General features: G+C 38.9%; 1 protein-coding gene across 1 annotated transcript in view; it reads right to left on the bottom strand.

Annotated features, from left to right (window-relative positions):
- The window catches only part of DISC1 (DISC1 scaffold protein), a 214,368-nt gene that overhangs the window by 30,164 nt on the left and 167,884 nt on the right, over positions 1 to 16,320 (bottom strand). Inside the window, exon 10 of the mRNA XM_068395951.1 lies at positions 12,380 to 12,440. Coding sequence (XP_068252052.1) covers positions 12,380 to 12,440 — 61 coding nt within the window. The remainder of the gene's footprint in view (positions 1 to 12,379; positions 12,441 to 16,320) is intronic.

Genomic DNA, 16,320 nt, shown 5'->3' on the forward strand with positions numbered 1-16,320 from the left:
TACTGTTGACGGCAATCTGGCTCAAGAGAGATGACAAAGCTTCTGAGAAATGCACAAACTGGTTTCACGTCTTGTCTTCAGGGGTGCACTCAAAAACAGTGGCAGTAGGAAAATACACATCCACCTCTGAACAATTTTCTTGCCAAGTTCAGAAGGGATCAGGTCTTTCTCACCACATACATTCACCTACATGTAGCCACCAAGGGGACCTGGTAAGAGAGCAAAAGCTTAATGCCATGGACACAGAGGTGACGAACAGCTTTGCGCATCCCTCCCTCCCCTCAGATAGTCATATCTCCACAACTAAGAGAGGTTGAGGTTTGCGTGAAATCAGCCCACAGAGCAGACAACAGCAGGGCAGAGCCCAGCAAGGCACAGGTGATGCTGATGGGTAAAGAGAAGCACTCGGAAGAATTTACAGCCATGATACACTCACCTTTTTTTCAGTAAAAATAAAAGACTTCCCAGTCCCACGAAATTACTGGAAACAGTCTTCTGCTTAAGCGGATGTCTTTTTATCAAGTTTTCAAACTCAACCCCTAGTTTCTAGAGTCCCTCTCACCTGGCACTATGCTCTTACTAAACACCTGTAAATAATGCTAGCACCTCATGTTGCACGTTTTCTCCATTATCCATGAGATGATGAAACCACTGTCCTTTAGCTTGACATATTATCCAAAGCTAACTCCTCCGCAGCTACAGCACACTGGAAGTGCATCCTCATGTTGACAGTCTTGGACCTTATCTTCAAACATCCTCTGAAAATCCTAGGATGAGGTCAGTGGCTGAAGCACAATTTCTGAAGCACAATTGAGTTGTGAGACAGAAATATTTCACAGACAAAGCATTTTTGCATACGAAATGGAAAACTATTAAAAGCAAATCAACAAATCTCATTGTATCCACCTTCCCTTCATTAATGAAAACATACATTAGCCTAGATATGTACAAGAAAAATTGTATAGGTTTTCCAGATCAAAAAGCCACACAACCTACTCTCAGAGAAGAGGAAGCCAGTGTGACTGATGTCAGTCACGTTAGACATTCACCATTCACAAAATGGGATCCTCTCCACATTCACAAGTATCACCAATTAACAAAAAAAAAAAAGAGGAATATGAATTTCAAACTCTTAATAAAATTCCTGTAGTTCAATCAAGTAGAAAGAGGTAAGAAGACAGGGACAAGCACACTGGATTGAAAAAGAAAAAAAAAAAAAAAAGGAAAACATTACTTCTGCTCCAAAATAGGGAAATCTTAGCATACCAAAACAGCAAAGTGATGTGGAATTACTTATTCTTGATGAGGCAAGAGTTTGCAGCAGAGAGGACTACCATGACATCAATGAGTTTCAGCAGAGTGTTGAACTCTAGCTTTGCAGACATGACTGACCAGCACCAGAACAATGCAGCGTAAGAAAAAGGCATACAGAATAAGAAAAGATCCTAACAAAATACACAATTACTAACCAGCTAGAGAGGCTGTGAACTTTCAGCCCATTTTCTTTTTAAGCAAGGGCAATACGTTTTGTTTTTAGAAGAGGAGACCCAGCCTTGCATTCTGATTATTTTTGCTATGCTAAGTGTAAAATGAATTGGAAGACAAAGAGCCTGGAGGGAAGGGGGGGAGGCGGGCAAGCTTTTCCATGAATAAGCGGCAAAATCCCCTGTCACCTTGTCTTTGCCAATGCTGCACACTAACTACTGAAGTTAATTCAGTAACTTCTAAAAAGCCCTAGCCTGGATGAAACCTGAATTAATATGGACAGAGTTACTAAAGGCTGCATGACCATGTGCTTTGCTTTTTCTAAAGCTTTAAGAGACACTGGAAACCGGCCCCAAATCTGACCTCCTTTTTTCTAAAAAGATCTAGTATCAATGCTTAAAATAGATTTAAAAAAAACAGAGCTTTCCCCTACTTCTCATAAAACAGTACAGTCGTGTGCCACAGTTCTCCCATCTCCCAATTAAAAAGGAAAAAAAGAAATCAAGATTTGTGACCCAGCATCCCTGAACATGCAAAATGCCAAAAAAAAAAAAAGACAAAAGTCAACAACAATTGCTAAGCTTGTAATTCTTGTGCCCTCCTTCACTTCTTACCATCTCATACAGAACCCAAACCACCGTTAAAAAATGTTCAGGGCACAATATATACCAAGCATACATTGGTGCAATACTAAATCTCTACTAAGCCTTAAAGTGGAAAAGCAAATTTTGTGTTATGTCCCCTTCCCCCAGACAACTGCTGGACCCAAAAACCTCCCCATCACATCCCTCCCTTTCTGCAAAAATCTCCCTCCACACCTTCAGCCAGCAGATGGTTCCTCATGACTTAAAACATTGTCCTCTTCCCCTTGCAGCAAGCATTCATTTTATCACTGCAGACTCAGAAGATCCTTGCTACTGCCACAAAAGACATGGTGGGTTCCATCAATGCAATTATCTCCTATCCTGTGGAGGCCACAGACAGAAGCAATAGGGTTTTTTTGTTTGGTGGTTTGTGGGATTTTTTTTAATATTTTCTCACTTAGTGGAAGAAGCAGATTACATTCTTTGCCCTTCTTCATTTTTACTGCTCGTGCAATGTGCATTTCATCTATAGATAGCTATAAATATTAGTTCTGCCAGTGCCGAAAGACACAAGTTACAGGCTGGAAACCAAGAGCTGCATCCTGGCACAAGACTTGAGTTTGTCTATCAAAGGATCTCCACTAGCACATGGCACTAGATCACTGTGAAGACGAAATGTGCACTATGCTGCAGAGACATGATTACAAACTCTAATCTGCTGCACTTCAGAGAGATTTCAGTTTCCACCCCCTGCAGGCATTAGCTACACTTTCCACATCCAGAAACAAAAGGAACAGCAAAGATTCTCCCCTTTCGTCCGGACCCAGTTAATCTAGGCTAATCCATTTCCATGAAGCAATACCATCAAATTTCTTGTGAGTAAACTTAAATTTAAATAATCTAAGAGCTTCCAAGATACTACACTCTGTCAGGACATTGCAGATATTTTCAAATATATTGCAAGTGATTGTGAAGACAATAAGAACATTTAATGAGAACCTGCACCGTGTTCATGCAGTCTAAGATACCTTGAAAAATAATCTGCTGTGTTTTAAAGGTGAGAATAGGTTTTCTGTGAATCAAGTGTTTTCTTATGTTCCTGCTATCCAACTTCCCCCTGCACATGACATACGGAGAGGAGAAACACAAAAATAGGTGTGCTAAGGAATAAAGTTGGAAACAAAAGAAAAAAGGTAAGAATAAAATTTACGAAGTGGAAATGAGACAAGTGGAAGGAAAGGAGATGGAGAAGCCACAATAAAGGAAAGACCAGGAGGAGAATCAGAAAGCCTCCTCTCTGAAAACGCTAACTTCAAGATAGAGCAATTAAAGAAGAACAGCAAACAAGAAAGTACACAAACGTTTAAAGTAGAGGAAAAAAAAGAAATACCATAAGAAAGGTTACTTAAGTTTTTCTTCTCTGTTCATTGGATTTACCATTGTGAAAATTGTTTCCAAAACTACTAAAAAAAGAGGATATATCTCCCAAATAAGGCTGGGCCAACACAGCGACAAAAAAATCACCTGTAATATATTAACTAGCACGCTTAGCGGTTTGCTTTTCATTATACACAACTCCTTTTACTCATGAATATTTTGGGCAAGTGAACTTTCCCTCACTACAATAGTACCAAAACAAAAAATCAGTGGGATAGTAAAAAAGCTTGAATATTGTTTCTGAACATTGAGTGGGAGCAATTCTGCATATACATGCTGGTTTTGCCAATTTTTCCCTCCCCTATAGAAATCTATTTAAAATGCTATTTTTGTTCACGAGTTCCTATGTTCTTGTTACCAGTTACACAGCTGAAGTGATAATCCTTCAATTCACGATATCATAACCTTTCCACAGCAAAGTAAGTGCCATGACATAAGCTGCTGCTTTCAGGCTGGAAAAGAATAACAGGAAAACATGAGCCTTTAAGAAACAATAATCCTGTTTTCATTACTGTCTCTCAAGTACACTGAAGAATAAGGTAACTGCAAAAAAGTGAATGCATTGCTTATAACAAGGAGAGCTGATTCTCCAAACTAAAGTCTTCGATCGTTCCCATGTGGGTTTGGTGACACTGCAATGCTTTTTCAACATTACTGAACCCAGACAAGTGGTGGTGGTGGTTGAAAGCTTTTTGGGAACCCACCAGTTTGGTAAAACTACACAATTTGTTCAAAAGAGACTGTTTAAAGAAGAGCAAATCACAGTTGAGGCAGAATGCCTTCAGGTGTCACAGAAGTATGCAAAAATTTATTCCAGTTTTCTGAATCTGATAAGTTATTTACCATATTCACTTTCAGTGGCATCAACTTCTAACTGTGTTCCCAATTTTCAGTGTTTAAGATAACCACAGAGGGCCTAGTCCAGCAGCCCTTTGTTGCAAGGGCAGGCAACACAAGTGATTACACTGACATCCAAGGGCACTTTTTCAGGGAGATAAGGATCACTCATAAGCAACAGCTTGAAGTCATGGGCAAACAACACATTTTGGGAAACTACCCCTACAGAATCAAAGTCATATTAAAAAAAAAAAATATCCCATACAGACAGGAACAGAAAAGAAGTCATAACCAGATGAGAAAGACATCTATGCATCCACAAGGACACTCTGCCCTTTTGATGTGCTCTAATACCATCTCAGACCAGCTTTAAGACCATCCTTTCAGGTGCTGTGCTATTGAGAGCATTCATACCCAGCTCTGCTCCCAAAAACATTTCTGAAACTTAGTATGGTATAAAGGAGACTCAAGACACATGGTATGTAAACTAACAGGACAAATAATAGGGAAAGAGAATAACTGTTTTAACACTGTTCATTTTCAAGTAAACTGGAACGTGATGTGGTTGCATTTAATCCTGACGTCCTGTGGCATGGAACTCTCAGGATGTTGGAGGTCTCGTCTGAAGGAATGGAGCTCAGTGAACACTACAGACTCAAACCCATTAAAAACACTGCCTGCATGATAAAACCACGAGTTTCCAATGCAGAATGCACGCATGCACTAGCAGCCTGAGCAACCAGGTTGCAGCCACATTTGTTCTGAACTAGTCAAGTGACATTTGATTGAAACCCTTAAAAAAAAAAATAATCACAGATGTATGAGATCAAGTAAAAAACACCTTGGGCTCAACTTCTGCTTCTTCAGTAAATACAAGTTGTTTTAAACACACACAATCCCCTTCACGCTTCAGAGAACAAGGAGCGTGCAGATGAGCAACACCTTACATCAGGGTAAGACTCCACTACATTTCCTGCACTGTGCATCCATGAGTTGAAAAAAAGCCACCATTAGCATGAAAACAAACAAACATTGTTGAACGGAAAATGAACCAAAACAAATATCGAAAGAGAGGCAATTAAAGAAGAAAGGTTTTGCATACATCTGCAAAGTCACCAGGTGCTGTATCATTCAACAATGGCAAAGCACAGTCATTGCACTATTACTGTGGGCATATTTATTCGTTTCCCAATTCTTGCAGAATAACACAGAAAACAGCTCAATAAAACACCTTTGTGTAATTGTCACCAGTTATTCTTGAACAACATTACTCCCCAAAAATAATTTCATGATTCCTATCTGGGAATAAGAAAAAAAACAAACAAAAAGCCCTGGTTTTGTGATGAATGGAAGTTGCAGCATAATCTTTTGGGGCCTGGAGAACAGTACAATCCCATTAAACTCCCTCAGCTCAAGAAATGTCATCTTTACATCAGCTGGTACAAAAAAATTGTTCCCAGCCTGAGGCAGTTATGAGAAGGGATTTGGAAGCCATCACCACGTGGGCCATGAGATATGAAGGAATGCATCACCGCATATAAAGTGTCTGCTGCTCACAATTTCAGAGCTAATGTTCTCACAGCTGTGTATGACTTAGACCAGCTGGGAAGAAGAAAGGGACTAAATGAATCACTAGAAGGATCTAGTATTTTGTCTAAACTGCATTTAATGCCCCTGCTGCAGAACTGGTGGTAAGCAAAATAAGATCAGATCATTGTCCAGCAAGGGACGGCACTGTGTGCTCTCTTGGAAGCGCAGTAGAAGACACATAGTCTTGGGGTTCAGTAGACAAAGATGGCATTTCAGTCCTATCTGTGCACTCCTAAAATACTACCAACAGCTGAAACAGCCCTCAGCGCAACTGAGGCGGGTCACAGGTTACACAAAATTACCGCAGGCCATCTGGCACTCCCAAGCATGCCTGCACTGCTGCGTATGGAGAGGGAAAAGCTTTTGGAAAGCATTACTCAGCAGCCTTCACCCAGCAGTTCTCCTCTAGCAGACACCAGGCTTTCTACACAATGACATACAGGACACTAACAGTCCAAGATGAAATCTTACCCTTACAGAAGAGTCTGTAGATGACCTCAGAGGGGCTTTGTCATTAAAATGCTCGACATTTGCAAGCTTGTACTTGTAGCCTTGGATATCACAGGCTGCTCTTCAACAGCCCAGTATCAGACTTCAAACTGGGCTCCGGGTGGGTTGCAGGAGGCTAAAAAGCTCCAGTTGGTCACAGGGACCTCACCTCACTGCAGAAAATCATTAGAGTCTTGAGAAACATTTAAATGCCTAATTGCTTAATCAGCGACGAAGGCAGCTCCTTCTGGGGTTTCTGCTGCCTCAGGGTTCAATTCTCCATGACAGGTCTGGCTCTCACATTCTGAGTGTGTACGCAAGGATGAACTATGGTCCCAAGATCTTTGGTTTCTCCTGACGTTTTATTTGCTCTCTGCCTCCTTCCCTCTCAAGATGTATTTTCACTTGTGAGATGCTCCTTTATTGAATATCGTATCTATCATTAATTGCTCAGGCTATGGTTCAGGCATAACTTTCATGTTAACATGCAATGCCACTCAGGAAATATTTGGCTTGCCAAAAACCCCAGGTTTTAGGGCAAACATCACATCATTCACAGCATACAAAAAAGAAATCTTCAGATGACACTCTCTTCTAACGATTCCACCACATTCACTCCATCTGCTTAAGAGTGCAAACTTTCACAGATTATCAGTTTCTAATAAGTTTCGCAAGGGCAATGTATTCCAAATATGTTTCTATGGATATCTAGCAGATGGACGCTTGAAAAATAAAAGCATTGTTATTTCATCCTAAATCTAATGAAGCCGATTTGCACCATTAATTTAATCTCAGTTTTCTTTGGTATAAAGAAATAAAAAAAAAGAAAAAGTATAGCAAGAAAAATCTAAAGAAAAAAAAGATTTTCTTTTTTAAATAAAATGGCTTATTTCCCTCTACTACTACAAGAATGGCACAGCAGTGTCTCCAAAGGTAAGACTGAGCTGAAAGAACCAAAGCCTTTCAATGCATGTTTCAGTGATGTAACCAAATTCCTGTTTTTGCACAGCACTTTATAAGATAACTGTATTTCTGTGGAACATTTACTAGCTTCTGCAAGGGCAATGGTCTGAAAGATAAATTCATATTTTTTTTAAATTTTACCTTGTTCCACACATTTGTTTTCATTTCTCCAGCTATCAAATACAGTTCTCACACAGATCAGTCTTTCTATGCACACACATTCTCACAACCTGCTCTGCAATGGAAGGGAAATAGACTGAAGCTAGGACAGAGATTTAATGAGATACAGGACACATTTAAAATGTGACAGACACACAATTGCACCTGTGACATGACTTTCATTGAGATATGTAAGAGCTAGCAAATAACTCAGAAGGTTATGACTTTTCATGCAGAAATACATATCAAAGGTTTCTTACCCATTTAAAAGGCAGGTGATTTTTTTGATATCTTCAAAAAAAAGTGAATATTTGCAACCCCCAAGTGCAGACTTGGATTCACACATCTAAGTATCTAAACAAACGTAACTTGGTACTCTCTCTCCATTTCCATTAATTTCAAAGGTGTTTATTGGTACCCCACACATTTTGCAAAATCTGGCCACATTTATTTAAGTATTGATTTAGGAGACAGCATTTAAGCACAAAATTCCAACCCAGATCTTCTACTCTTATGGCCTTATAGCACTGTTTCCTGGGCTCAATTCATAACTCTCAACCATTTAAATGACTTAAGCTCATTTATGGCAGAACTTGGTGGTTCTTGAAAGAGCTGGATTGTTGAAGCCCACTTTAGTCATGGTAATGATATAAAGCCCCAGCAGAGCCTTCAATGGGAGAGGAAAGAAGTGAGATAAAGAAATACACTTTCTGTGGAAGAACAAGGGTCGCACAAGAAGATGCTCAGCTGACTTTCAATGAGCCAGATCAGAGAACTATAGTAAACTTCTGTACAATCCCTCTTAAATGGCTCAAGTGACAAGCTGAAGTTATCTAAGCAAAACTTCTTGCACTTCATATATTCACACAGCCAGATGTCTTCACTGAACACAGTTTTGTTATCCTAACTCTGACCACTTTTGCACACCTTCTGTTTACTAACAAAAAGTAAGTGATGTGCAAGGTCTGCCATGTAAGCGATGGCACCAGTATTTACACTCTCAAAAGAGCAGCTAGTAATTTAATGTATAAACTCTAGGAGTGGCTTCACAGAATCACAGAATGTTAGGGATTGGAAGGGACCTCGAAAGATCATCTAGTCCAATCCCCCTGCCGGAGTAGGATTACCTAGATCATGCCACACAGGAACGTGTCCAGGCGGGTTTTGAGTGTCTCCAGAGAAGGAGACTCCACAGCCTCTCTGCGCAGCCTGTTCCTGTGTTCAGTTACCCTCACTGTAAAGAAGTTTTTCCTCATATTTATGTGGAACCTCCTGTGTTCCAGCTTGTACCCGTTGCCCCTTGTCCTGTCAATGGGTGTCACTGAGAAGAGCCTGGCTCCATCCTCATAACACTTGCCCTTTACATATTTATAAACATTAATGAGGTCCCCCCTCAGTCTCCTCTTCTCCAAGCTAAAGAGACCCAGCTCCCTCAGCCTCTCCTCATAAGGGAGATGTTCCACTTGATGTATATTGGTGACCGGGAAAAAGACAGCCCACAGGATTATTAAACATGCTATTTATTCTTTTCTTGAAGGATACTGTCAATCCACTGCTCAGAATACAAGCTATATTTTAAAAGGAAAAGACAATGTCAAGTGATCTGTACACTTAATGGGTGGTTAGCCTTCTTTGTGGGAAAATTATTAGATAATGAACATATTCCCTTTTTTTTCTGTAGGTGCAAGGCTATTAAAAGAGTACTGTTCTTTATCAAACAGATTAACATTCTGTTAAGCTACTGGAGAACAGATGCATTTTCTAGGCTGCAGTCAAAAGTACTGCATTTGTTTAAAAAAAAAAAAAAAAAGACACTCCAGTGAATAAGCTAGGTTCCCCCACCCAAAAAAAGAACCACCAAAATAAAAAAATCACAAAAGAAATATATTCCAAACTTTTCTTAAGAAAATAAATAAAAGAAAAAAGGAGAGGGGGGGCAGAGAAACCATTTTAATTGATACTTTTTAAACTTTAATCTTCATTAAAAATGTTTTGGTCTGAATTTTCTTCATTAATTTCATTATAAAAGTGGTCAATAATTATATTTCTAATAGCTCTACCTTATTTTGAAGCTATATCTTAAATTGAAGGGGTTTGAATCTAGGTTGTCGCTATTTGAAACATCACGTAGCAAAATGATATGTTTCATCTGAAGAAAAACTTTAGAAGCTTATTTGATTTCATGCTGCACAGACTCAAACCTCTATTGGTTTCAAAGGCCTCCAAAAAAGTACATCCTCTGTCTACCATGCAAACTTAAAACAGTCTTTAAACTTTCCTTAGAGAGTCTTTCTTTAGGTTATGATATGAGGAGTAATCTGAGCATCTATATGAAGACCCCAGAAAAAAGAGAAACAGTCTCTCAAGTTGCTTCCTTAAGAGGAGAAAAAAAAAAAAAAAGCCTCTTGGGCTCTTGCTTACTTTTTTTAATTACCCAAGCTGTAAAGCAGGTGGAGTTAATTACTTAAAGCCCAAAGAACCTTTAAAAAGCAAGTATCTATAACCACTTTATTAGTATAAATATAAAAAGATTTTAAAGATGTAGTATCTTAAGGACTTCATTCTAGTAAAACCATTAGACACTTTCTCTTTCCACCAATATTAAATGAAATTCTTAGCCCTTAATTACTTGGGATAAACTATTTTTAGAATAATACCATTTGTACATCTTGCAAAATTGTCACTGGTTCAGGACTGAACATTCACCATCTAGGGGCTTAGTGAGCACTGTGGTGGGTTTTTTGGGGAAGATTTTTGTTGGGTTTATTTGGTGAGTTTGAGGGGGTTTTGCTGTTAGGGATTTTTTTTGTTGGGTTTTTTTTTAATTCTTGAGGGCAGGAAGGGAAATTTTTGAAGCTTGCCAACACTGCAACAATCTGTTAGAGAAGCTGATGGCAAGCTCTGAAGTGCATGGTAAATGCACAAGTACAGCTGCAGCGATATACTTGGACTTCATGCATTTGTGTCCTCGGCATAGGGTGAGGGTGGGAAGAACACTTAACTTCAAAACTTTGACGCCTGTAGCCTGGTTGCAATAGAGAACCTAGCCTGAAACAGGCCCACGTCTATGTTGTACTGAGGAATGCAACCCTCGCTTACAAAAGCAACAAATTACATTATAATATTCAACAACTCTTAAATCTGCTACGGGAAGTTTGAAATGGTGAACTACTGTTCATAAAAAAAATGCTTCCAATATACAAAGCAGTGCCAAAAAAAGGATTTAGCTTTTAATTCCTCCCCACAGAAGCAGGATGAACATCAGCAGTTCAGCATGGAAATTTCTCCCACAAATAGCAGGAAGAGGGGAAAAAAGCATGCTGCAAGCTCATTAACAACACCTATCAAGACACATAAAAATATGTTACAATTGAAGATACTGATGCAGAAAAGTCCAGGTAGACAACCTCAAAATTATACAAAAAGTCATAAATAAATTAAAACAAGCCACAACTGCAAATTCTATCTTATAAATTCTCAGAAGTAGGAAAAAAAGTCTAAAGAGATTCTTCAAGTATTTAATCGTTAAAGAGAAATTGACTTCTTTCTGGGAGCCTGATATATCAGTTAAATCCATACAGCCTAGAAGCGTCAACACATGTTGTTATACCTTATATTTTATTTTTTAATAAAGAGTACAGTTTTCAAAAAGACAACCCACAGAAAGTTCTTAAGACTTGTCTTACACTTATGGATTGGAGTATATGTTGTATAAATGTTATTAAGGAGGGGTTTAGGCAGGACACAGACACACAGCTTGATCTTCAAGGTCTGTTTCCATCAATTTTCACTCTGTTCTCTAAATTACTTCTGAATTTAAGAGTTATGCAAAATAAATACTTCTGTATTCAAAAGTATGAGCGAGCAAATCTGAAGATCTAGAACCCTCTCTTTATCAATATGACAAAAAATAGTGAGGGCAACAAATTTATTAATTATACCTGCTCAGTGATAGAAAAGGAAGTGGCACTAATTTGGTGGGTTGCATTTTATTAAGACACAAACTCCAATTACTTCCTATGAAATCTTTTTTCCAATATAAATATACTTCTGCAAGGCAAACTCCACTACAATAGAAGATGCCATTAAAACAGCAGAGCAACATTTACAAACCACACTTCAAGAAATAGGCTGAAACTTGAGGTTGATCTAGACCCCCCTTCACACCACAAGAGAAGGAAATATAAACGCTAGCATGTGGTTAGCAAAAAAAAAAAAAAGCATAAAAATAAGTATATTCTGCATTAAGATTCAGTTCTTAAAATATCTCCATTGTTGTCTTGGTTTATATTTGCTTTCCACAATCCCCCAAAATAGCATTCTTTCAAAGCTGTTTATATAAAGAGTCACTACTTGTTAAAGGTGCCCAGAATTCTGGTAAGGCATCCTTTAGCTCTGCTCAGAGTTGGGTTTTGCATAGGAACAGAGGGGTGATTTTTCAACCAGCTATCACACCCCCCAGTACTTCAGGGCTTCTGGATGTTCAAGAGCTCACACCATGGATTACAGGTGGAGCTGGAGCCATGCACACCAACCACATGCGTGCTCCCTTTTCTCTGGCCATACCAACGCTGCTCCAGAGCAGTCCTACGCACTGGAGAACCCCGCACACAGCAACTCTTTCTTTTACCTGCATCCATTGGCAGGCTGGTGGTAAAGCTGCTGAAAATAGCCGTGAACAGAGGTCTTTACAGTAACATACGATTTCCAACTTTGACCTAATTTTGGTACTATTCTAATGCAAGTTCCAAAATATTCCCTAACACTTTTATGCATGTCAGTGCTGCATTAACAAGCATTTTAAGCTTCAAAGGTTTCCATGATATCATCCTTACCTATGTAGTTTATCCTCTAGCACCTCCATGTACTTTTCAGCATTTTCTTTTACACTGGACACTGCAAAATAAAAGTCAAAGTTAGGTAATAGTGTAACTGTAGAGTTTTGTATTTTTTTTTAAATCAACTCATCTCTTACCCACAAATTTTACATATATCAGAAATGAGAATTCCATTAATCTTTTCCTCATTCAAATTACAGTGTGGGTGTCTTCTCCCTTTTTTTCTTGAAAGTCTATCATCTCTGTTTTACATTAATGTATCTAGCAATTAATGCATTAACCTCTTGGTCGTGCCAGACAAGCAGTGAGACTAACAAAGGCACAGTTTGTGGAAGTTTCTTCCTGAAAAAAAACAACAACAAAACTAAGAAAAAAAAAAAAAACAACACACAAAAAAGACATAAAATCCACACAGCTAGGTCCTCCCCTTTACCTTCAGAAGCAAGCAAGCCTAACAAATTCGTCAGTCCATGCACAAGAGTCCCTTAAAACGTTATGAATCTCGTATCAAACTACTTCTGAATTACCACTCGGGATTGTTACGAGATTTGGGGTTTTTTTTGTGGTTTGGTGTTTTGGGGTTTTCTGTTTGTTTTTAATCTTGGGACCTAGATACTGCCTGCATACGAGTCCCTACGACTTCTTCACTCAGAAGAAACTCCAATAAACTAATTACTATAACACACAATAATAAAGCCATTCTTTTGGATGACCCTTGGTACTCCATCATGGGTACCAATGGGGGAAAAAGTAAATCCCCTCCAGGAAAATGAAGGCTTTTAGAGGATAATAATTTTCATATTACGATAACTTTTTCCCCCCTCCCTAACAGCTGCTTGCCAACTCCAAATCTAGTAGGACTGTTAATCAGTTTCTCACTTTTAAACGAAGATGCATTGTACAGAGCGTCAGTGTTTTTATGGGCAAATCTTGCTACAAGGATCGGGTACCCTGTGAATTTACCCATCCATCTCCTCCTATCTTCCCTACAATACAGTGCCCCCAAGCACAGCTTACACACATCAAGTGCTTCACATATTTCTCCCTTTCCCATTTTATTTTTTTGTATTTTTTTTTTCTTCACAAAGTAAGACGTCACACACTAAAGCCTCACCTGAAAATTCAGCATTAATCAAATCAGCTGTGCTAAAGTTATGTTCACAGACACATCTACACACACAGGAGTTCACTAACTGAAATCACCTAGGTAATACCATTAGCAGCAAGCATCAGGGTCAATGTAACATCAACTGACTGCAGAAGGTGGTGTTCACATGGTCAGACAGCAGTCACACATTGCTGAAGCAGTCTGCATCCCAATAGCAAATATAGGACGCATTTTGCAAAGTTGATTTACTTTCTGTGTGTTTGTTTATTTTGCGAAAGAGTTTATCAGAAAAAAAAAAAAAACACCAAAAAAAAATACCAAACCCAAAACAATAAAAACCCAAACCCTACCACAACCCTAGCACTCTGGAAAGCATCACAATTTTGTCCATAACACCTTTAATCCAGGTTCACCATCGCAACAGGTTCTGCAACACAACAGCTTGAGCCAGCAGGATTCTGAAAGATTATATTGTACATAGACAACGACATTCATTTATCCATTCATAGACTCATCTCACCATTAGAAGAGTGCTGGTGAATGTTATGCAAAAGGTTATATAAGGTTTTTTGCAATGGCACTGGAGACTTGTTTTGGAGACTAGAAGAAAAAGTAAGTTTCCTTAGCTTGTAGCAGTTTTATAACTACAGGGCTTAGTGGAAGTTCCCGGTTTCCTTACCATGCTTTTATTCCTATGCTTCCTGTGGAACTGCAGAGCCTGCAAGACTGCAAGTCTGCCTTTAATGACATACTATCATACATAAACTACCACCACTTTTTCCAAACTCCTTATCCATCAGTCCCAATGCACTGACCTGAGGTCCGCTGTATGCTTTGATAGCAGATAGCTTAAAGGTGTATGGCTGACGTACTTCCCCTTCTCTTGCCATTGTTGTAAGATCCTCCAACGTGAGCTACAACTCAGGGGCTTATTCTTTCAGATAATAAAGTCAGCAGATATTAATTTTTGGAGAGGGATGAGAAGAGGTGGAGAATCTGTTTCACAATCACTTTGTTTCTAACCGATATAGTGACTTCTTATGTTACATGAAAGATAAACCTTGCTTTCAATTTCTCTTGCTGTGCTTGTCACTTTTTAATTGGGTACGATCTGATAGAGTAATTCACACTTTCACAGTTCAGTCCTGCCCCTACATGCAATTTTACAATGCCCTTGAAGCACGCAGCTTAATATATCAGCATTATTCAATGACAAAAAGTAATGGACAAGAATACGCCACTAGTCAAAAGTAGGTCAGTAAAAAGCTAACACTCATTTGGAAATCACCTCACATCATTAAACCCTACTCTCTCCTGTCAAATGTTTTAACTACATTAAAAGAAACGCAAAATTTGCTGCTGGAAGAGAAAGCTACCCACTCCAGTTTTGTCTCCTTGCCGCCTTCTGCATGTAATTGGAAGAGCTGTGACCTGGAGATTTTGCTGTAAGAAAAATACTGCTTAAAAATCCGATAGAGGTTACTTCCCTCGTAACATACTGCAGGCAGCACCGCAACAAATACACAAACGGTTTCAGCCTTTCAGACCATCCATTTGAAAGAGAAGACAAGCAACAAATTAGCAGATTTTTTTAATTCTAATTTAATGAATCTATTCACCATCAGTTCAAAGCAAAAAAATGCAAACAGGAAGCTGTGCAAGCCTTCAATCTAGCTAAGAAAGTACTAGATGACAGAGAAAAAAAAAGTAATAATAATTTACGAGATTCTTTTCTGCATAAACATGCCAAATAGTTTATTTTTACATTTAAGTGAATGGGATTGCTTTTTTCATCAGTACTCTCGGGATTTACATGCTTAACTCATATTGGCCTTGAGGAGAGTTATTAAAATAAAGAAGTATAAATACTCACAGAAGATCAGACACCAGGGTATTTGCTAAGATTAAAAATACACTTTTCTTGTGAAGCCTTAATTGAAGAACAGTGATTCAGCATTTCTTTCTCTTATTTTATCATATATTTTTCTTTCTCTTTACAGCAGCAAAGTCCAGTGTTTGAATCAGTCCTGGTCAGATGGAGCTGAGGAGCAGCAGTGAGTTCCTGTGGTGGTCTTTTAGTTGTTACAGAGCGTAAATCTGCCATTTTAGAAGTTGCATAAGTATCTTCCAGTAATTAATCTACATAGAGTTCTTTTAAAATAACATCACTGTTGTTTCACCTCTGAAAGCAGCCCCACTGGGGTAATGCCATTTCTTGTTCTTACAAATATAATTTGAGCCTGCACGTGAAGGTCTATCACAATTTTTATCTTTCAGTCTTGGTCCTCACAAATTGAGCTTACAAAGACCTATGGACCATGACATATACTCTGAATTCTATGATCAATATTTTCAAAAACTTTCTAAAACTGAGTATCTGACTGGAGACACCTTGAACCCAGTGTCCATATGGAAACTCCAGATCACAGAATCACAGAATGTTAGAGATTGGAAGGGACCTCGAAAGATCATCTAGTCCAATCTCCCTGCCGGAGCAGGATTACCTAGATCATGTCACACAGGAATGCGTCCAGGCGGGTTTTGAGTGTCTCCAGAGAAGGAGACTCCACAGCCTCTCTGCGCAGCCTGTTCCAGTGTTCAGTTATCCTCACCGTAAAGAAGTTTTTCCTCATATTTATGTGGAACCTCCTGTGTTCCAGCTTGCACCCATTGCCCCTTGTCCTGTCAAGGGATGTCACTGAGAAGAGCCTGGTTCCATCCTCATGACACTTGCCCTTTACATATTTATAAACATTAATGAGGTCACCCCTCAGTCTCCTCTTCTCTAAGCTAAAGAGATCCAGCTCCCCCAGCCTCTCGTAAGGGAGAT

Source organism: Nyctibius grandis, chromosome 1, assembly GCF_013368605.1.
Source record: "Nyctibius grandis isolate bNycGra1 chromosome 1, bNycGra1.pri, whole genome shotgun sequence".
NCBI classification, from domain to species: Eukaryota; Metazoa; Chordata; class Aves; order Nyctibiiformes; family Nyctibiidae; genus Nyctibius; species Nyctibius grandis.